The sequence below is a fragment of the Eumetopias jubatus genome, unplaced genomic scaffold, assembly GCF_037043125.1.
Source record: "Eumetopias jubatus isolate StellerSeaLion01/CBP00866 unplaced genomic scaffold, mEumJub1_p1.0 scaffold_14, whole genome shotgun sequence".
In the NCBI taxonomy this organism is placed as follows: Eukaryota; Metazoa; Chordata; class Mammalia; order Carnivora; family Otariidae; genus Eumetopias; species Eumetopias jubatus.
The window spans coordinates 39,344,565-39,368,585 of NW_028274820.1; the positions used below are offsets into that span (position 1 = coordinate 39,344,565).

Below are 24,021 nucleotides of genomic sequence, written 5' to 3' on the forward strand. Positions count from 1 at the left end.
TTCCATGGATATTTTTTTTTTAATTTGCTGCCATAATATACTCTATAAACAGTTTACTCAGAATTCAGGAGAATATTAGGCCATATTAGATTTTAGTGATTTTTTTTTTAAGAACATCAAAGAATTAAACATACCAGCTTCATGCCATCCTGTTAACCACATAACCATGTAAGGTTTTAGGCATTGGATGGTCCATCTTGTTATATAACAAGAATCCAGTAAGGAACTCCAGAAAATTAAAGTGCATTTAGAAGGAAAAACTTAAATTCAAGGCAAGAAGTAAGTGATGTTACTTATATTAATTCCCTTAACTGGATAGAACATTATGACAAAGATTTTTCTTTCTTTAGGATTCTGTTGCAAAGCCCCATGTGATTGTAGCGGGAGCTGCCACAGTAAGTTATTATCTATATTCTTACATGGTGATTTTTGTTTCATACTTAAGGACATGCTAAGAAAAAGTTAACTTATGTTAAATAAAATTCTTGATTGTACTTAGATATCAATTCCCACTTCTATTATACTTAATGAGGCTGATCAATTATCATGAAAAAAATCTGAGTGAACTTCATAAACTTGGTGTTAAATGTCAATATTATTTTATATCTAAAATTACATTTTTCTTGAACGTTATACATTGTGTGTCTAATTTTATATCAGCTTTTTCTAATTACCTTCATAGATTTCATGAAATAATTTGACCAAATTTTATTCTAATGTTGAATAAAAATGGGAATTATCTTAAAATAATAACTTCTGTTACAATAGAGCAAATTATAATTTTTCTGTGATAAATACTGAATTAATGCTTAATTTTTACTTCTTAGTGGTCTATCAAGATTCATAATGGTAGCAACGAAGCGCTTTCCCAATATAAAATGAACATTACCTCTATAGCACCACTTTTAGAAAAACTGGCAAAGACTAGTGATGTTTATTGGGTCTTACAAGGTAAGGAATGAGTAATGAACAAATGTCATTTTGTATGTATTTTGAGGCATGGGTTTTGTCTCCTGTCTCAAGAAGCAAAATTACTCCTTTGTGAGAATAAATCTTGAAATAAGGATTGCAAAATTAGAATAATTTGAGTTATTTGCTTTCCTTTTCTGAACTTAAGGGACAAATAAATATAATAAGTAAAAATAAATAATAAATAAACATATCCTTCAAGGAGCCTCTGTATACAAAATGGCTGTAGAATATAACAAAGAGAATAAGTTCTCGAAGGCAAATGAGATGTTTAGCTCTGATTTTATTTCTTACAAAGTATATTTATTATAATTGGGAAATATAGAAAAAATTATTAAGTCTGTTTCATAATATTAGACTCATTGGAAGTAAATGAATGTACTTTGGAATTGACAGAATATATTTAAATCATACCATCTAGTTTATACTTGGTAATGAAATTCTTTAAGAGAAAGTTGACATTAGATCAAGTCATTTCAGGAGTTTGTTGAAGGTCCATTATTTAATGCTTAGCATAATATGAAATTGCCTTGGATATTTTAACAATTCAACTTGCTTGTCAGAAATTCTTATGATTATTTCCAAATTGAATGTCAAGTTGAATGGAACAACAAGGGTGGTGATAATCTGTTCTGTAGTCTATATTATTTATAGACTCATCGTTAACCTTTCTCTTACTAAAATGAGAAAAAATTAAATTTATGGTAAGTGATAAGGGACCTTGGTCCTCAATATTATTACTTCCTAATTGTGTCAACAAAGCAGTGACAGGAGAAGAAAAAAAAGATTGACTGCTACTCTTTATTAGGCAGTCTTCCCCAGTCCAGTTTTAAATTCCATTGCCCAGTAGAACTCAGCATCCCCAAATTTTAAACTCTTAAGACATGCTAGAACATAAAAATGTTTCCTGAAAGCTGTGTACGTAAGAGAAAAAAGGGATGAAAGTTCTTTAAATTTGAGGGAGATATTGATTGATTGAAAGCATCTGAACTTTAACAGCAAAATATGAAATGCAATCAACTAACTTGCATGATCACAATTTCTACAAATAGGGACTTTTAAAATGTGTTTTTAAAAATATGTGTTTCACGTGCAGATCCTGTTTATGAAGATCTATTAAGTGAAAACAGGAAAATGATCACTAATGAGAAGATAGATGCCTACAATGAAGCTGCAGTCAGTATTTTGAATAGTAGCACCAGAAATTCTAAATCAAGTGTTAAGATGTTCAGTGTTTCTAAATTAATTGCTCAAGAAACCATCATGGAATCATTGGATGGCTTACATCTCCCTGAATCAAGCAGAGAAACTGTAAGAATTCTTGTATCTGTCAGAAGATAGAAACTATAATATCTTATTGGTTATAACTATACATCACTATAATATGGTAACAAATAATTTATTTTATTGCAATCTTAATTACTTGTAGTTATTCTATCTAAACATATATCTACACATAATTTTGCTTTCTATTACCTCGCTGAATATATTAGTGAGAGTTTTAGTAAAAAGGGGAAGAAGTTATGCAAGGGAGGAAATGAAGCTTCATTTATTGAGTGCTAGTCACTGTTAATATACCTTACCTCCTAAGAAGCTTATAAGTTCTCAGCACGTTCATGTTTAAAAACTATTACTTTATGTTCTTTTTGCCTTAAGCCTTAAATTTATAAGACTAAGCTTCTGTGAAGCCCACATTTTTAAAATATGTGGAATCATTTTTATTATTTCCTTATATATAGTTCTTAAACCCTAAGTATTAGTCAGAGTGCATAGTAGTTACTGAGCAAATCCAGATTGATGGATGGAAAGGGATTTTAGGTCAAATAAGAAAGAGAACTGCCTAATTGTAAATTTTCACACACAGTACAACAGATATTATTTATTGTTTTCTTATAAAGCAGAATCTTTTTGAGGATCACATAACCCCTTTGACTGTTCAATAAAAGGCAATGATTCTGTTCCTGTTCCACGCAGAAAAATGCGTGTTTGCATATTCACACACATGGTTCTCCATAGACTTTAAAGGGGCTTTGTGGACCCTGGAACTGGTTAAGAACCTTAGGCTGGAGTTTGTAGGCTAGTATCTTCAAGAATGCCAGGTATAGAACTTCCTGAAGTCACAGAGCTAAAAGGATGAGCTTTTCTAAATCGTTGAGTCTCTCTGAATGCTTAGGCTTAAAAAATATAATCACTTTAGAGTTCCAAAATTGCCTAAACTATAAAATTTTTATAAAACTAGATTTGAGTGAACTTCAACTAGACAGACTATTGGCAGCTTGTCCAGATTTTTATTATAATGAAACCATGTTGAAGCTTCCACAATTTATTTGACATTAGAAACCTTAAAACATTAGAATCCTAAGTGGCCCATAAACTATAAACCAAATGAAAAGCAAATTACAAATATTGTTAGCTAAGAATTAGTGATTTTTTTGGTGCCAGCAATTTTACATCTTTTTTTTTTTTTTTTTTTTACGTCCAAAGACTGGGACTCTATCTTAAGTATCCTGGTATCTTCTGTATTGAAAGTCTGCTAATTAAAATTCTTTGGGCTTTGACATCTGTCAGTATATTTTTCACCAAAGGTCATGGCCCATTAGCAGCCATGAAATGGGTATTTCTTTTTTTAAAAGAATAGAATAGAAAAATGTCAGAGTGCATTCCAACTAGAAAGGAGAGGTATTGTTTCCTATATATGTGTTCTGGGTCACATTATAAGATGAATATTTCATTTTGGATCGTAGTCCAAAAAGTTTGAAAAACCCTGAACTGGCTATTACAGCTTGAAGGAATACCATTATATGCATAAGTGTTTGGGAAATGGTAGCAAAAAGTACAAAGGCATTTTGGTTTCGGTGCTGAAAACTCAGTAGTATTCACAAGAGAAAAATCTAATGCAAGATATATTACTGACAAGATAATAACCAAATGACTTGATTTGTTCACAGAGTGCAATGATCCTTATGAACGTGTATTGCAATAAGATTCTGAAGCCTGTAGACGGTTCCTGCTGTCAACCTCGGCCACCTCTTACTCTTATACAGAAGCTAGCTGCTTGTTTTTTCACTTTATCTATTATCGGATATTTAATTTTTTATATAATCCATCGTAATGCTCACCGGAAGAATAAGCCATGTACTGATTTGGAAAGTGGAGAGGAAAAAAAAAATATTATCAGTACCCCCGTGTCTCCCTTAGAAATACTTTTACAGTCTTTCTGCAAACTTGGCCTGATAATGGCTTACTTCTATATGTGTGACCGTGCAAATCTATTTATGAAGGAAAATAAATTTTATACACATTCAACTTTCTTTATTCCAATTATCTACATCTTGGTTTTGGGAGTATTTTACAATGAAAATACCAAGGAGGTAAGAGTCATTTTCTTTTTAGCTAATGTTATCCTTTTTATCTCATTACAAACTCTGGATTAAATAAATAATATCATTTATCATACCAGAATATTCAAACATGTATATAGAAGACAAAGGGATATTGTAGTTGTACTTTGCCTGGTGGACTCTTTAACAGTTGCTTTTTTGAAACAGCTTGGAAAAAGTTCAAAGAGTCACGTGAAGATTGTTGAAAAGTTGGTAAATAATGATCTGTGAAAAAGATGTCATAACTTAGTGTTATTTTGCCTGTTTGGGGATGGAGAAAGTGGAGGTGCTCCCAATTTTATAATGGTCTGCAAACATGAGATACTATTATCTTATATCAAGTGAAAAACAATGTAACTGAAAAATATAATTAACAAATGCCTTTGTGCACATTTTATATTTATATATTTATACAGTCAGACAAGTATACACACAAATTCGAATGTACATAGTAATGTGGGCACTGCTTACAATATTCTGAATTTCCTATTTTAGAATTATTGTAATTGCTTAGAGTATTGGTGCAACTTCTTTATAAGGCATGATTTATTTGAATTAATAAACTCTCATATGAGGATTACTAATCAGTTTTTTAATCTCCAGTGAGAATATCCTTGGGAAAATAAACTATGATAATAGACCCTTTTTTCACAATAAAGTGTAAGAGAACTATAAGGTCTTTTCTAGCTGAAACTCTTAAGACTTCTTTTAAAGAAAATTATAAAATGCCGTTTTTTAGTTTTACAAACATATCTGTCACAATATAAATGTAATCTTAATATAAAACCATAAGTAGCAACTTAAATATATAAAATCTCTTTTAGTTTATATTAATCTTCAAATTCATATTGTATTTTAAATAGTTTTATTATATCTTTTATCAAATCAAATGCCAATCTTTAATTGTTTTTCCCCCACAAGGTTCTTTTGACAGAAGCATTAGCTTTATATCCTATAAAAAAAATTTACTTAATAATAGCTTCATAGTGCATTTTAAAACAGACTTTGGTTCTTTTCCACAGACTAAAGTGCTAAATAGAGAACAAACAGATGAATGGAAAGGCTGGATGCAACTTGTGATTCTGATTTATCATATCTCTGGAGCAAGTACAGTAAGTATTTTGAATTTATGTTCAGAAGACATAGGAAATGGTGGGACTATGCTGTTTCTTTCAGGGCATCACCTCCTTTTGTGTTTTATATTCTTCACCATTTAGAAACCTGTTTTATTGCCCACCCAATCATTATACCTTCCCATTCTTCTCCTACCACCGGACTCTTTGAGAAGGTATAGTTTTAAGGCAATAATTTATTTGTAATACTTGGCCTTAATTTTAATTAGTAGAAACAGCCGATAATCTAAGGGTATTATTTCATGCCACCCTGTTGGACAGCTAATTTAAACTTAAGAAGAAACTGTGTAGATGCAAAGGATTTCAAATAGGCAAGTTCCTACCAAAAGAAATCAAGTTAGATGATTATATTTATCTTCTACCCTTACTTGTATTTTAGGAAGTTTGGCCAACTGTTTTTACCCCTTTAAAATTTAAAAACCTTAGAATTCTTTTGCCCCAGTATTCAAAGAACTCAGGTACTAAGGGACTACCATTGTACCATTTTTCTGCCCTACTTCCTAAGTATTACCTCCTTCATGAGCTGGAGGACCCTTTCTTTGCTCACCTAGTGCCTTCTGTACCTGGACAAAATCATTTTTTCCTTCTCCCTAGGTGTCTTAAAAGACAGGATTCACATAGTCTCGGAATACTCTGGATTTGTCAAGGGTAGGAAAAAATGTATTCCGAATTGTAACATTCTAGCTACATTGCAGTTAAAATGAGCTTTTGAGGGTGAATGCAGGTATCTAGTAACCACTTCTCACACAAGTTTTATAGTGAAGATACAAACTAATTTCTATAAAATATGTTTTGAAAATTTAAGAAACTCATTCATAATTATGGAGCTACCAAACTGTTTTTTATTGCTTATATAAAGCACACATCTGTAAATAGTATTTGAATCAATGACAAATTGAGATAAGAGGGGGAGTGTTGTCCAGACAGCAATATTTTGAAATTTCCATAGCAGCAGTTAGGAAGGTAAATAATACTGAGGTTTTTTTCTCTAACAATTTTTCTCTAACAGGTGTCTCTAACAATTTGAAGATAATGTTATTCTTCATTGAGTCTTTTCATTATTTTCAAAAATTGGCAGTGATTTTATGGATGGTTTGTTTGAGGGCAGAAGGTAAAAGCATGAAGTATAATTTATACTGAAATTGTATGGCTCTGACAAGTATATTTGTGGCAGCAGTGAAATTCCCGTGACACTGCAGCTGAGGGGGACCTAGTGTGTTCAGGTGGTTCCAGAAGATCCCAGACAGTAGAAGAGGCCCAAGGCAAGGACAGGTGAGGAGAGTAAGATTGAGTTTATAAGCCCAGTTCAGAATTTGGAGGATATATTTGTCAGATTCTCTAAAAAGTAAGTAGAGATGAATATTGAATCCTAGAAATATCTCTGACATATGAATAAAGATTAGATTAATTTGAGAGGGAAAAAAGACTGTTTTAAGAAAATGCCACTTAGATACATAATTAATTGCTGACATATTAAAGGGTGATACTCCTATTAAAAAAATCAGATAGAAAGAATTAATGGCAGATTAAGTTATTCAATTCAGTGATTCCAGAAAGAATTTGGATCATAAAAAGATGAAGGCAATTTGGCATTCTATTATAATCATTTGCCAAGCTAGCATTCTAATTCTAATATATCTTAGACTACATCCCAATATATCCTAAATTACAATTTTTAAAAAATCCCTGTTCTGGAAGGACATACTTTTCATTAACAGACCATTTGTTATGATTAATTAACATATTCCTGTTCTTTTATGTAATAGGATTTTGTGGTTAAAAATTACCTGTATCTACACTGGCAAAAGCATTATTAGCATGGGTTATAACGTATCTTGGAACTTGATTCTTGTATATTTGAGGGATTACCCTCATTAAAAACTCTTTTTAACTGCCACGGTTATTTTAATTACCTAATGTTTTTTATTTTGAGTAAAATATGTCAAACTTTAGTTGTGCCTTGTTTTTATACTAAAATAGAAACCATAAAAAATTACAGAGAATTATTAAAATAATCCAGATGGTCTGGCAGATTGCGGTTGTTGGTATAAACATTCCTTTAAAACAGGATTTATAGGAAATATGGATAAAATACTGTGAATTTAATATGGAGAGTACAGCAAGTTAGCTTTATACAGTAGATGATTTTGTGTTCCACTGTGGGTTTTTTTCCTTTGGGAGTTTATGAGTAACTTTCATGAAAGAATCTGAATAAAAGATCTTGAGGAAAAATTTGTGGGACTAGAAAAAGAACAGAATCAGAAGCTAGCCTAGCTATTAATTATAATGCAGTTGCAAATCAAAATATATTTTAATACTAAAATTTTGTTGTAATACTTGACTCATGAAAGAGAAAAAGAAAAATAATTTGAATTAAAGGAGAATAAAGAGGAATGACAACCAAGTGCAATGTGTGATCCTTGATTCAAGATTGCTAAAAAAAAATTTTTTTTAAACCGTAAAGGTTGCTACTGGGACAATACAGATTGTACAATAGATACTGTTATATTCATATTAAATCTTGGGTATGATAATGATAATATAGTCATGTAAGAAACTATTCTTTCTTCTTAGAAGATACTTGCTAAAGTATTTAGGGATGATGTTGTGTACAACATTCTTTAAAATAGGTCAGCATGGTATATGGGTGTCCACTGTACTATTCTTTCAGTTTTTCTGTTGACTTAAAATATGTTAAAATAAAAACTTGGGAGAAGTATTACATGAAATTTGTAATAATCTGACATTGGCAGGTACTTGGCAGATTATTGTGATGGTGTTTAATTTAATTTAAATGAATAGTATTTACTATTTAAATGTAATAACCAAGTCTCAACTCTGTAGGCCCAGCCCCAGTCTTGAAGGGATTTCAAAGCATGTTTTATGGACAGTGGTTAAAGTAACTGGGAATAGTTAGCCTAGATTGGATAGCTCTTTTCAGATACTTGTAGTCAGATAAAAGAGTGACTAAGTGTGTACAAATGGCTCTGGAGCTAGACTTTCCATTATGGAAGCCACTAGCTACATGTGGCTATTGAACACTTGAACTATAGCTCGTTGGAATTGAGGTGTTCTGTGAACATGGCAGATATACCAGTTAAGTATGATTCGTTGTGATAAATGCATACTGAGTTACACTTGGTGTAAAAAATAGAAAATATCTTACTACATGCTTATTACATGTTGAAATGATAATATTTTGAATATATTTAGTTAAATGTATTGTGTTTGTTAAAATTAGTTTCACTTGATTCTTTTAGCTTTTTAAATATTCTGGCAGCCATGTTAAAAAAGTACTGTGTGGCTCGCATTTTATCTTGACGGCATAGCACTGTCCTAGAGAGCTGAAATTGGTAGCTTTTACACAGTTACATTTCAACCTTTCTGGAAAAGGAACTTTATGGTAGAAAATGATCATCTGAAAATGGAATGGATTGCCTTGGGAATTTGTATGTTTTTTGCTATTAAAAAATGGTCAAGGGGGTGCCACCCATGTGCCACCCAACCACCCAGTTGGTTAAGCATCCAACTCTTGATTGCAGCTCAGGTCATGATCTCAGAGTTGTGACATCAAGCCTCGTGTAGGGGTCCGCGCTGGGTCGTGGAGCCTGCTGAAGATCCTTCTCTCCTTCTCTCTCTGCTCCACCCTTCCCCACCCTCTTAAAAAAAAAATGTTTAGATACTTGAAGGGAATATTTTAGAGTACTTTCAAGAATAAGGTAACAGGCTTAGATTAGATAAATCCTGAGGTTATTTTAAGATGACGTTTGCTACCTTCATACCTTCTAGTATGTTACACCTTCATTGAAAATTTCTGATTCAGTGATGAGATAAGACATTTAAAAAGAACTGATGATGAAGGGCAATAAATAAAAACTATTTTTGGTATATAGATTGTGAGTACTTTAAGAATGCCAAGGAAGGAAAGATGCCTTTCATCTGAGAGTAAAGATAGGAAATTTTGAACAGGGCTGTAAAGAAGACTAGGATTTGAATAAGGAAAATGTGGTCACAAGAAGAACATTCCAGGGTAGAATAAACAGATAAACAAAGGAAAGGTGACAGGGAGGCACCAGAAGGACCAGTATGGGAGACAGAGAATCTTAACAGTTTGGCTAGAATGGAGGTGGTATTGAAGAATCTATGACCTATTATAAATTCAGGGGTTTTTGCCTTCTCAGAAAAGAAAAAGATGTGTTCAAGGGTGCGTTCAAGGATATATACAAAAGATACATACATTCAAGGACTTATAAAATCTATTTAGGGTGTCTACTTAATTATTTTTTCCTACAAAGTATCACTTGGGAAAGACACATTAACCTGAAGTGGACATAAGCAGTGTCAATGCTGGATAATTACAGAGGTGATCAGATGAGTCTATAAAATAGAAGCCAAAAAATTTTTATATAGATTTAGTAATTATCCCTGAAAGAATAGTCTTATAATTGCAAGGGTTGGATGTCACTGAATAAGGCTTTTAAAGATCATTTTAAAAAACAGAGTACTACTTGTGTTGTGGAGATTATGAATATACACGTAAAGGACCAATGGCTGATGGACAGGGTGAATGACAGTGTTCTAGGGTTATGAGAATTAGGACTTACAAATGAGATGATATTTCCAGTGATTCCCATAAAATATAGATCAGAAACGTGTTACATTTCATTTAACTTAGAAATGAAGCTAGGTTGCTCTGAAAAACCATTGTAAATGATTCTAAGGGTCTCGGTCATGAAACATTGATGTGGGAGTATAGAATAAAATTGTTTTATAAATTAAGAATGGGAGGGAAATAGTATTTCTAAATTATGTTTGCATATGTTTTTTAATATATATTTGTTGCTAAATAATTATATATTGTGAGTAGTTATATGACAATTTACAAATCTAAAGTCTGTGTAGTTGAGGGGGCCAAAATTTGTGGGATTTTTGTTTTGTTTTTTTATCTTCTCATTGGAAAAATGTGAAATCTACAGTTACCTTATATTCAGCCTATCTGGTGATTAATAATTATGGATATGATATATTTAATTCCAGGTGGAGAAAATGTACAAAGTGTTTCACCTTTATTAACTCCTGTATTCCTCATAAGAACCTTGTTTTGCGGTTTAGAAAACTCACTTAAAGTCACGTAGCTAGTTAAGTGGCGGAACCAGAATTTGAGGTCTGATTCCAAAGTCTACATCTTTTTTAACTCTTGCTATGTTGCCTAAGTTTTAAAAATAAATCCTTTCATTGAGCTCATGCCAAGTAACAATGATCCATTGTCTTGATTAAATGTATTGGTTACGATAATTCAAAGTATAGTTAGTGCCAACATATTTTACCTATTTATTTTTGCCAACAGTTTTTGCCTGTGTACATGCACATCCGGGTTCTGGTTGCTGCATACCTCTTTCAGACGGGGTACGGGCATTTCTCATACTTTTGGATCAAAGGAGACTTTGGAATTCATAGAGTCTGTCAGGTAGGAATGTATTCAGCTCTTTTCTTTTTCTTTCACTTTGGCGTGAAAATATAAATATGGTCATTATAAGGACACAGATAATTTGAATTTATGAAATTCCACATTAAAGTTGTGTTATTTCTGTGTTCTGTGGTTAATAATTCGAGATAAATAATTTATTACTGAGGGAAGGGAAAATGTAATTTAGATGAGTGTCTAATAAAAGCGCCAGTACACAAGGGACAACATTGCTCATTCAGTTCAGTTCTGTAGAAATGTACAGTTACCTGGGATTATTATAATGTGTCATGTTTTCTTTAAGAAGAGGATTAATATTTATTAAGTTTCTATCTTGTGCTGGGCGCTTTCTGAATATTATTTTATTTACCCCTCATTACAACCCAGAGTTGTGATTTTCATGTTTACAGAAAGGACACTGAGGCTCTGAGAGGTTAAATAATTTGCCTATGGTCACATAGTAAGTGGTAAAGCTCTAATATCAATCTGCTCAAATTCTGTGTTCTTTGAATGACATCACACTGTCAGAAATGACTGTTACAGGGGTCCCAAAGACACTTTTTAATTTGAGTAATATTATTTTGTATCTATGACAACTCTCAATTTAATCCTAAATGGGGTAAATCAACATCAAACAGAGATGAAATGGACACCCCTTTGTTGCGGTAATCTAATCTCTGCTTATAAACTGTAGCCCTAGGAAGGAGGCTTATGATTCTTCCCCCACATTTAACAAGATGGCAGTTGTAGCCAGAGGACAGCTCAGGCTGGTGCTTTGCTTGGATTTAGTTAATATAATGATGCATAAATATTTTATATTCAACTCCTTACAGTGATGGTAGAACAAATATAATTTTAAGGATTAGTAAAATATACTTTTACAGTTATTACTTTAGTCTTAAATAAATGTTTATACTCTGTCAGAGAGAATCTGTCTTTGCTCTTCATGCATACCTGGAATGAAAACCATTCTCTTCTCCTTTTTAATAGGTCTTATTTCGTCTCAATTTCCTGGTAGTGGTGTTATGTATAGTGATGGATCGGCCTTATCAATTCTATTATTTTGTCCCCTTGGTCACCGTGTGGTTCATGGTCATATATGTTACTTTAGCCCTATGGCCACAAATCATCCAAAAAAAAGCAAACGGTAAATATATTCTCTTACTGTTAATAAATACGTTCTTTTAATGTACTAAATTTCCTTTTAGTTGTTAAAGACTATTTTTTTATTGAGACATAGTTTAAATTTATGTGTAGTTTTGACATTTGAAACTTTGTTCTTAAACTATGTTTCTAAAATGTTACAGCTAACTAATTCAAGTGATATAACAGGGCAGATTAGTAGTTTGCATGTATATTGTATGTGTGTGTTCTTTTTTTTTTAATCTAAATTTTTCAAAGTCATTTTACATATCAGCTAATGCAGCAGTTTTCAGACTGTCTTGTATAGAGCCAGAGTGAAGAGAGCACTAGAAGAGAGAAGAGCAAGCCAAACAGGGCTCTGGGCCCCTGCATCCTTCTCCAGTCTTTTGCAGCTCTGCTTTATTTGATTTTTTACCTATATCGAGAATTTTGGATAAGCGTTCATTTGCAAAAAGGCTTTTTGTGTTAGCCAGGTATAAAGAGCACTAATATAATTTATCTTCTAGACAACCCTTAACGCAGTTACTCTCAACCTGTTGTACATACAAGGAAACCTCAGGGCCCAGAAGGTCGTCACCTTCAAACTCCACACATCCCATTATTGATAATGTTCAGAGTGAGGCCATGCTCATTTATCTTAATGCTCCTTTCCCTCAAGATCATATCATTGAAATAAAAGCTTCCCCCTTTTGGAAAAATTAAAAGTTGTTGTTTTTAATAATGTTTAACTTAATTCTTTCAACCAAATACCGTATATCAGAAATATTTTCCACTGACTCCCATTATAATGTCAAATAACTTTTACAGGTAAAAGTTGAATTCCAGCCTTTCATCAAGCCCATTAATGTCTTTGAACAGCCTCTGTAGCTTAATCCCTCGACACAAACCTAGCGTATTAATCAAATGAAATCAATATATATAAACTGTGAGCACATAACTTAAAATATGCGTATGTTAAAATACATCTTAAGGTTAAACCCTGATCCATTAGGGAGTTCTCAAGCTCTCTCCTTGGAACTCTAATGTTTCAGCAGTGTTACCTAAGCTATATTCAACATGAACGTTAGAACTATATTGAACATATTGTTCCAAATTTTGTTGTGCCTTTGAATAATAAATAGGTATAGTTGAATCCAGGAGGTATTTTCAGATATATTTATAGTGGATGAACAGGAGATATGGAGGGTATCAGGCATAGGTTGTGGCCTCTTTCCTAGCGAGGATGCTCTATCTTCTCCTTTTTGCCCTTCTTATAATTTATACCACTTACATACATTTTATGTATCCTGTGGGCAGCCTTCAATTATTTTAAGAACTATGCAGTGTGTTACTATGTTAAACAGAGACTATTAATATGTTTTCTAATGTAAACTTATACCTTTTAGTAAATTAAATATTTTCTCTCTTAGGAAATTGTTTCTGGCATTTTGGCTTACTGTTGAAACTAGCCTTCTTGCTGTTATGTATATGTTTTTTGGCATATTCTCAGGTTTGTACAGTCTTTTCAGTTTATATTTTGTTCTATGTTATTTTAAAGTTCAAGTCTATTAAAGTATGTGAGAAGAGTCAGAGCTTTTTTTTAGCTTCATTTTTTAATGACTGTAATAAAAGTGTCACTCTGTAGTTGACTACTCAGTGTAGTTCTTTTGAGACCTATCTACTTTTGTTACCACTGTTTTTGTTGTAAGAGCAATTTAAAGCTCTTCCTCTGGCAATTGTTCAAAATCCATTTTACTTGACTTTGATCAATCAGACGTTTATTGAATGCCTCTTATAAGACACTACTCTTAAGTGGAGATCAAAATTCTCTTGACAGAATTTGCAACTTGGTTTGTGCATTATTCATTGCATCAGAGTGTTCCTTGATTTTTTCATAACTGCATAGAGTAAAATTTTGGCAGTTAGCAAAACCAACTTAGGAGCACATGAGTTTGTATATATGTAGTATGTTTAATTTAATAAAATTTTTGGTCATTTTCTTATCTCTACCATTTTATCTCCCCCTATTATGATGGTTGAGGTTTTCTCAACTACTTTAGCAAGGTGGCAAACTGCTACCTGCTGGTCAATCCATCAGGCAGACAGATTATTTGGGCAACATGATATTTATAACAAAATATTTTAATTTGAATACCTATAGTTGTGACATATTCTGCAGTTTGCTCCCATCTCCAACATTCCCTGTCTTGGACTTAGCTGTGTCAGGTGCAAATGCCACATAAGCATAGTGTGTGTGTGTGTGATCTTATAAGCTGGTTTTTGTTTGTTTGTTTTGTAGACTTTTATATTTTATTTTCATTCTTAGAAATAAAGCATTTTTATTTCTGCCTGAACTCCAAGGTTTTTTACAGGAGATTTATAAAGTAAGCAGGAAACGATAGCAAATGTATAAAGAAATAGCCAGGTAACTGCAACAGCTGCTTGACATTTGCTCATTAAAATTCCAGACACTCCGTGGAGCATCTGAGGGAGAGAAGGGAAGGTGAACCAGGGGTTCAATAAAGAGACTAAGAAGGTTTCCCCAGCTTTGGGTCAGTGCACTGGAAAAAAAATACTTGGCCTGGTATAGCCCAGTGTCTTGCACAAAATGGGTGCTCACTAAATACTCGCCTGTTGATCACATAAGAAACAAATTTTTAATGATAAATGTGTCATATATATATGATCTATAAGACCATGTATCTCTAACAGATACTATATATTTCTGTTTCGTATCAATATTATATTTCTGTATTTCATATACATATCATATGTATGATCTGTAAGTACTTTATATTGCAAATCTTGGTAAGAATCATCTTCTTTTCTGAGGCATCGATTTTGATAGAACCTCTGTTTAATAAGCTATAAGTATTTTAAATTCTTAAATGATTAAATGGAGAATATTACATTTCATTAAAATAATAAACTTCTTCTAACCTAAAGATTCAGCATGACCTAAAATACAATTATGTTTTCATTTTTTTTTGCTTTTTAATAGCCTTTTTAAAAATTGTTATGTTACATTTTTTATGCTGTGGCATTAGGTCTAATAATGGAGCTTTCCTTAATAGAGTTTGTTGCCATTCTTTAGTCTGGAAATTGAGGTTTTTGTTCTCTTCTTTGAAAGACTTCATTAATGTGCAGGAATGCACCCAAGACTTCTGCCCCTTCATTCCCAGATTTTCCAGGCTTGTCAGATTAATAAGAGGGTACCATTCACTAACTTGACCACAGTAAAACTGTAAACTTTGTTTCAAAGGCTAGTAATGGCATTTGGGTATGGTTGATTGAGTAAGGTGACTAATTCAGAGCATTCTTTTAACTCAAATGGTTAATTGTAGATTATTAAGAACATTTAGAGAAAGAAAAACTATTTTAACCTTAACTATCATTCTTTAGGATATTGATATCATATTGGCCAAGGTCTTTTGTATTTTGGTGTTTTGATCTGTAAATATTAGCTATTTTGTATACTAGGTTAAAAACCTTAAATGGAAGAATTTTCCAGTTACTAGCTTGCCTTTTTTTTTTTTAATTTTGCAGTCTCAGTAGCCTTTCATGTGCAGTGAAAGTAAGTTAACAAAAAGTTTTAAGTCATCTTTGTTAGTCTTTAGTAAAATAAATCTCTTTTCAAACGAATTTCAAATGAAAGAGAATTTTTAAATTGTGAATGACTCTTAGATAATCCTAACTTTAGATAACTATAATTTATAATAGAATTAGAAAACAAGTATTGACTCATACCATCTTAATCTGTGTTCTGGATTCCTTTTCATAGGGTGCATTTGAGAAGATCTTTTCTCTTTGGCCATTGTCCAAGTGTTTTGAACTGAAAGGGAATGTATATGAATGGTGGTTCAGATGGAGGTTAGACCGTTACGTATGTATTTATCTTGTGATCTTTTGCCATTTCAAATTATACTTAAAAATATTATTTGGAAAATTATATATTTTTTTTAGTTTTAGAATAAGGAAACGTGTTGACTTGGTAAATTAAAGCAGCCCTGCTCCGCCTTTTTTTTATAGCAGAGAAAGGGTATGCATGGGTATTTATATCAACAGGAAAATACTGTAAAAATGTTGTCTATAAAGGGGCCTTTGTTTGAGTCCTAATTTTGACTTATAAATGATCCCTCATAGGGGTGCCTGGCTGGCTCAGTTGGTGGAGTGATCTCCAGGTCATGAGTTGGAGCCCCGCGTCTGGCGTAGAAATTACTTAAATAAATAAACTTAAAAAAAAATGATTCCTCGTGTATATGCTTCAGCCATTCAACACAATATTTACTGAGCCCTGATATATGCTCTAGATGTTGGTTTTGTGAGGAAGGCATATAGTAGAGAAAGAAGACATACCACCAGGCTTCTAAGCCTTACAATTGAGTTTAAAACCCAAGATTACTACTTATAATTAGGTGCTGAATTATGCAGTGTGGATTTTATGATAGGAGTGTGCAAAGAAGAGAGACCAGTGTCGAGGGTGATTCCGTGAATGTAATCGTGAAGGAAAGTTAAGATTCAGCTTGCCAAGAAAATGTAAAACATCTAGCACAGTATTTGGAAAATAATGGACAATGAATAAATACTAATTACCTCTCTTCTCTCTTTCCCCTTTTTCTTCCATATTTCACTCATCCTTTTTTTCATTCCACAAATGTTTTCTTAATGCCTGTTCTGTGCCATTTCCGGTATCTAATACCTATGTACTTGCCAGTGTACTACAGGGCATTTCAGAACCACATATGAATAAAAAGCTTTGCTAAAGGCTTGATATCAAATAATTTTAAGTTCTCAACTTTGTCATTAGAACAGTGTACTATGATAATTCACTTTAAGTCCTTGTTTTTAAAAAAAATAAGCTTTGGGGCGCCTGGGTGGCTCAGTCAGTTAAGCGTTTGACTCTTGGTTTTCGGCTCAGGTTGTGATCTCAGGGTCATGGGAGGGCTCCACGTTCAGCAGGGAGACTGCTTGGAGATTCTCTCCCTCTGCACCTCCCCCCCATGCGCGTGCACATACGCACTCACTCTAAAAAATAAATAACTCTTAAAAAAAAAAAGAAAAAGAAAAAGAAGCTTTATGTGCTTTCTGGCCCACCGTATTTTTTTTTGCCATTCTTGTGTTACATAAGCTCCTTCTTAAAGGCATGATCTTGGTGGTATTAGTGTTGATTTATTTGGTTGAAAGTATCAATAGAAAATGTGTTTTATTTTGGTTTAGCATTTAAATTTTATCATACATCTCCATAATAGTTTTATTTATTATTTTTGTTGTTTTTTTTCATTTTAATTCCAGTAGAGTTGACATGTAGTGTTATATCAATTTCAGGTGTACAATATAGTGATTCAACACTTTTATGCAATACTCCGTGCTCGTCATGATAACTGTACTCTTAATCCCCTTCACCTGATTCACCCATTTCCCCCACCCACCTCCCCTCTGGTAACCACCAGTTTGTGCTCTGTAGTTAAGAGTCTACTTTTTGGTTTATCTCCTTTTTTCTTCATTCAGTTGTTTCTTAAATTACACATATGACTGAAGTCGTATGGTATCTGTCTTTTCTGATTGACTTAATTTCACTTAGCATTATACCCTCTGGATCCATCCACGTTGTTGCAAATGCATTCTTTTTGTGGCTGAGCGATATTCCATTGTGTGTGTGTGTGTGTGTGTGTATATATATATATACCACTTCTTTATCCATTTGTCAGTCAATGGACACTTGGACTAGTTCCATAATTTGGCTATTGTAATTAATGCCGCTATGAACATTGGGGTGCATGTATCTTTTTGAATTAGTGTCTTTGTTCTCTGGACAAATACCAGTAGTGGAATTACTGGATGAAAGTTCTACTTTTAATTTTTTGAGGAACCGCCATACTATTTTCCATTGCAGCTGCACCATCTGCTTTCCAACCAACAGCGCACAAGGGTTCCTTTTTCTCCTTTTTCTTCCCAACACTTGTTGTTTCTTGTGTTTTTGTCATTATTTTGAAGTTATCTTTGTTTCTTCACTTGCTGCTGAGACTGCTCAGAATGAACCAGCTTATCTCAGATTGTTGCAAGAGCTGTTTGCTGTCCTATTGCAGATGGTCTCTAACAATCGTTGACTTTATGTTATTTCTTTTTTTTTTAAAGATTTTATTTATTTGAGAGAGAGAGAGAATGAGAGATAGAAAGCACGAGAGGGAAGAGGGTCAGAGGGAGAAGCAGACTCCCTGCTGAGCAGGGAGCCCGATGCGGGACTCGATCCCGGGACTGCAGGATCATGACCTGAGCCGAAGGCAGTCGCTTAACCAACTGAGCCGCCCAGGCGCCCAACTTTGTTATTTCTTGAAGTTTAAGTCCCTCATAGAAACTTTCAACCTTTCAGCTTTTAACCTACTTACTTTTGTACATATTGTCCTCATTTACCAAATATTTATGCTATTTACTGAAAAGTTGCCATTTAAAACAAATTTTCTCTTCTTCTTTTTCAGGTAGTCTTTCATGGAATGTTGTTTGCTTTCATTTATCTGGCTTTACAGAAGCGTCAAGTACTTTCTGAAGGAAAGGGTGAACCTCTTTTTTCAAACAAAATTTCAAATTTTCTATTGTTTATTTCAGTAGTTTCTTTCTTGGTAAGTTTCAAAATGTAATCTTATAAGTTTTCAAAGTCCTAAATGATACAGAAAGCTAACTTTAAGAAATAGGAATTTAATAAATTATTTTTAATGTATAAAATCGTTACTTTTAAAATCCTTTGCTCTGTATTTTTCTAATTGAACATAAATGCTAAGACAATATGCATCTGGAAGTTAAGTATGAAGAATAACTGAGGATTCAGTGAAACAGAAATTTTTAAAGTTGTAATAAATTTGGGGAAAAATATAATGTAAGGTGTTTGACAGGAAGAGTCATCACTGCCTCATGATCACTATTTCTGGAAGAGCACAGACCTGTGGCTCCTCTTTCTCTGCTTTCTTTTCTTTGAGCAGCTGAGCAAACCAAAACAAGTGATGACCAAACATGTGGGCATTTTTACTGAAGCTTTTTAAATAGCATCATGGAGTATAATGTAGTAAACAAAGAAAATAATTGTGTAAAGATGCTGAGAAACCTGTCTCATTAAGGCATAACTATTTTCATGAACTGATCCATATCTTTTTTTGGTTTAGACCTATTCCATCTGGGCTAGCAGTTGTAAAAACAAAGCAGAGTGCAATGAACTCCACCCATCTGTATCTGTGGTACAGGTAATTGTCTTGATTTAGAAAATTTTTTTTCTTAATTCTTGATAAGAATACATCTTTAGAGGCAGTGAGATTTGAGATCAAACCATAAAATGTAGGTATATTACTTAATCTTCCTAAGTGCTACCTTCCTTTACTGTACAGGGACTTTAAAATCTCTTTTAAAGGGTTGTTATATTAAATGTATGGAAATGGTTGTTATATTAAATGTATGGAAATGTATTGGTCACTTTAGTAGGCACTTAGAAAATTGTTGGTTCTCCTCATATTTGTTTTGTCTTCATTTACTCATATTTATTTAATCATAACTAATTAATGTGTTAAGTCCCATGCCGTACGTACACATACATACATGTTTAAGAAGTTCAGTGTTAAGATGCACACAGCTCCTGCCCTCATGGAATTTACAGTCTAATGGAGCTATGAACCAGTGAACATTCATTCATTGAACATTTTTTAATCATTTAACAAATATTTGTTACCTACTAGGCACTAGATATTAGGCCGGGGGGATACAGTGGTAACCAAATCAGACCTAGGTCCTGCCCTCCCAGAGCCTCCATTCTTCTATTACAAGTAGTAATCATAGAATCACCGTGTAATTATAAATAGTAGTCCATGATGCTACAAGAGAATCTAATAAGGGAATCTGACCTAGTTGGAGTTGAAGCAAGGCATGGTGAGGGGTCAGAAATTATTTCCCTGGGAAAATTAAGTTGAGAATGGAGGGATGAAGGCAGACAGCAAGAACTCAGGCCCTGTGGGGAAGGGAGCATATTTACATTCAGGGAATTTGAAGAAGGCCGTGCGGGCTACAGCTCAGAGAGCCAGAGTCTAGAGAAGTATGTGGTAGTGACTGGGAGGTGGGCAGAGGCAAGGAGCAACTCAAATCAGACTGATGTTTTGCAGAGATACCTCTGGTTGCAGGTCATTATGGGACATTGTGATGGTGTGGTGATAGTTAAGTCCCAGGCGCTTTGCTAACATGTGGGACTTCTTCCCAACCCACCTTGGTATCAGAGTAGGGTTCCTGGAGAAAGCAGTATGTAAACTGAGACCTAAAAAATGAGCAGTGCAGCAAAGAGGAGCAAGGATGATTTCTAGAGGATCTTCTCTTAGGTCTTAAGTTCTCTTCACTGCAGGAACTATTTTATTCCCCTTGAACCTCTCTAGAGTCAGTAGAACTGAGCATGTGACAGACTCTTCAAATACAATCGATAATGAAATTTTAAGCATTATACTGTATTCATGTAGCATTTTCATGACTTCTCTAGACAGGAATAGTGCTTACCAGTAACTTTTTGCATATCGTATGTGATATCATTTCTGTTACCCCTGATGGAAAGGAGGTGTCACCATTCACAGTGCACCAATACAGGATATAAAGAGAACTAAGGGAAAGAACGGCTACACAGAAGAAGACACAAGCCCTCCTGAGCCCTATCACTTGCCTTTCCAGTCACTACCCTCCGCATACTCCTAACTCCCTAGTACTTTTTCAGCGAGGGCCTCAGCTCCTCTGTTGCAGAATGCAAGAATGGACGGGGAGCACAAATTGAAGCAAGTACTAATTTTATTGGCAGCTACTTCTTTCCAAGGGCGCTAGTCCCCTGTTGTAAAAATCAGAGCATTCAGGGAGCTCCAAATTTTTACTTCCTTATCATGTTTCACTCTTATTCTCAGATACCAACAGGTGATGTAGGTGTGGGGGGGTGGGTGTGGGTGTGGATGTGATTACTAAAAATTTATATATGATTAGATGTCCTTAGCATACTTATCTGAGGAGGCTTCTTAGGAGTTTAACATGTACAAGATTCCTAGTGTTCCATTAGAAAGTATTTTCTCAGCCTGACCCTGCAGAAGGCTTATGGATCGATCCTTTTTTTTCTAAATTCAAGTACAGTTAACAGTGTTATATTAGTTTCAGGTGTACAATGTGGTAATTCACCAGTTCTCTACATTTCTCAGTGCTCATCAAGATAAGTGTGCTCTGAATCCCCTTTATCTACTTCACTCTTATAGATCAGTCCTTGACTCCTGACCTTTTAGTTTTGCCCATCAGTCTGGCTAGAAATGTCCAGAAAGGCTTGCTGTAGAACAGCATACAGGTGATTAACCATAAATAATGGATATTAAGTGCTAGCATAGTACCCAGCAAGTTACAAATGCTGAACACATTTTAAGTGTTGTTATTATTTCTTTATCAGGCCAATAAAGATGACTCCCTAGACCCCAGTTGTCTTCTCCATGACTATCATTTCTTTGATTTTTCTCTTCCCCTAATCACATCGTTTACTAAGTGTATGACGAAACACAGACTGGAATATGCTAAAGAAATAAGCACACATTGAAAAGGATAGATTAAAGTTAGAAAGAAGGAAAGTGATTTGCTTAGGGCTATTCCTAGATTTTCTGATGCTCAGACTAGTGATTTGTGTTTGTGTCATTCTCTCTCGAGCATTTTACAGTTTGTGCAATACTTTAATTATAATAACTCATTAAAGGGTTTCATGTTTAAGGGCTTTATTTAGGTCTCACCTTTATGATTTTTACCATTTATGTATACCACCTGTGCTATTAATTACCTAATGTGTTTCTTTAAATGGCTCGCAATGCATGTTATGATAAGGACCTTATATATGTTTTCCCATCTAATGTTCACATCAACCTTCAGAGTAAATCTTATCCCTATTCGTACGGATGAGGAAACAGACCTAAGGGAGTAAAGTACCTTACCTTCAATCCCGGAACTAATACAAGGCAAAGGTTAGATTCAAACTTGAGTCTCTTTGGTGCTACTGCCCATGAAGATCACTCAACTTAATGGTACCCGAGTAGTTCACTTTGGTTCCTTTTTCCACAAATGATAGAGTGATCCACAAATCTCCTATTTGCTCATCCTGTATGCATCCCAGAGCCTCTTCCTAAAGCCTTTGACCAGATGCCCAGAGTGATCAACACTGAATATAGGGTTTTTCTCTAAAATGTAAATAGATTTTTCGATCTTTTTATGAGAAAGTTTTTGAAAGGTATTTGTGAAAGTGAAAACAGTTTTTTTCTTTACAATTTCTTGCTTCTTTATAAGGAGAATAGGTTCTAAAGAGAGTTCTTTGCTTGATAAACTAGCTACTGAATGTGACACTGAATTAGAGGTTTAGAAAATTCAAGATTGTTCCACCTGGTACAAAAGGATGGGGGAGAAAGGGTGAAGGCCAGGCGCCCAAAAGCTTGGAGGTTGTCTTTAGGGAGAAGAGATCAAAAGGGGAAAATACATGACACGTGAATGCAGTTCAAGATGTCATTTACCTGGCCATATAGAGCAAACATGAGGACATCTTAAAAATCATGCCATTTCTCATATTTACATGGGTGTTAGTGGAGGGGGGCTATGGAGGAGTTGCAAGAGGGGGTATGTTGCTGCCAATCAGGCAGATACTTTTTTTGTGTGTAGCTAAATTGTATCATGGGGGTTTTTGAGTTTGGCTACACAAAATATGACATCATTTCTTTCTACACGGAGGTGGATTTATAATTTTTCAAATACACATAAAATTGTTCAGCCATGTACTGCCCAAAATCTGCACTGATACACAGTATACAGACCGCATGTTGAGAAATCTAACTTGGACAGAGTCTAGAACAAAAATAACTTGCTAAAACTTTCTCTGTTGACAAAAACCATTGTGTATGTATCAAATTCAAGAACATAGATAATAAAGTTCTCACTTGAAGGAAAGCAAATGCTTTTAGTAAACAGATTATTTATTTTGTCTTTGTGGTTCTTCCTTAGATTTTAGCCTTCATCCTAATAAGGAATATCCCTGGATATGCCCGATCAGTTTATAGCTCATTTTTTGCTTGGTTTGGAAAAATTTCATTAGAGGTTGGTACATTAATATTTTGTTCTACCTTACACAGCCAAGTGTTATATGCATGTGTGTATGTGTATAAATCCAAAATACATTTTTTAAATCAAAACTATGCTATTTATGGAAATACAGAGAAGAAACTCAGAACTTTCAACAGTAATAAAGTAGTATATTTTTAATCTAGTTATTTAATGACTAGACATAGATGACTTTCAAATATTCTTTATATTGTCTTAAGCTTGTAAGCACTAAATTGCTGAGATCAGAAAAGAGAAAAGTTAAATAGATACAAATGAAATTTATAGATATAAATGAAGTCAGGCTGAAGGGATTTTGATTTGTTCTTCATCTCCACAATTAAATATTCCTGGAATTTAGTTTATCAATACTTATGCGAATAAAATTCACCCTTATGATTGGAAATTTGGGGAAATTTTTTAACCTTCTTACATTTTGTATGCAGTACTGAATATGACTTATTTAAAACCTTAGAATAGGTTTTGAAAAACATTCTGAATATTCTGAGCTCTATTATTCAAAGTAGAACATTTTAAAACAGTAGAATTCATATTGTAATCATAAAAGACATATTTCAGAGTATAAGATTTATTATTAAGTTGTCCTTAAAATAGGGAAAATAAATTTTTCTTTGAGTTCTTTAATAAATGTTCTTTTTTTTTTTTGGTCTCATAAGTGAGACTGAATAGAATTTAGAATTATTAATCAAGAATGACTTATCAAGTCATTCAGTAGATAAAAGAATGTTTATTTTGCTATCCCCTTAATATTTGGAGCATGAGTGTTTTTATTAACTTTAATGAATGAATTTATAATTTGGTATTTCTAGTAAAAATA

The 24,021-nt window shown here is 33.6% G+C and overlaps 1 protein-coding gene across 2 annotated transcripts in view; it reads left to right on the plus strand.

Annotated features, from left to right (window-relative positions):
- CASD1 (CAS1 domain sialic acid O acetyltransferase 1) overlaps positions 1 to 24,021 on the plus strand; it is a 51,847-nt gene that overhangs the window by 25,710 nt on the left and 2,116 nt on the right. For both annotated transcript variants that reach the window (XM_028118861.2, XM_028118852.2), the window contains exons 6-17: positions 351 to 395; positions 828 to 951; positions 2,066 to 2,280; positions 3,918 to 4,340; positions 5,372 to 5,461; positions 10,830 to 10,949; positions 11,937 to 12,093; positions 13,499 to 13,578; positions 15,850 to 15,951; positions 18,545 to 18,685; positions 19,223 to 19,300; positions 23,088 to 23,180. In XM_028118861.2, coding sequence (XP_027974662.1) covers positions 351 to 395; positions 828 to 951; positions 2,066 to 2,280; positions 3,918 to 4,340; positions 5,372 to 5,461; positions 10,830 to 10,949; positions 11,937 to 12,093; positions 13,499 to 13,578; positions 15,850 to 15,951; positions 18,545 to 18,685; positions 19,223 to 19,300; positions 23,088 to 23,180 — 1,668 coding nt within the window. The remainder of the gene's footprint in view (positions 1 to 350; positions 396 to 827; positions 952 to 2,065; positions 2,281 to 3,917; positions 4,341 to 5,371; positions 5,462 to 10,829; positions 10,950 to 11,936; positions 12,094 to 13,498; positions 13,579 to 15,849; positions 15,952 to 18,544; positions 18,686 to 19,222; positions 19,301 to 23,087; positions 23,181 to 24,021) is intronic.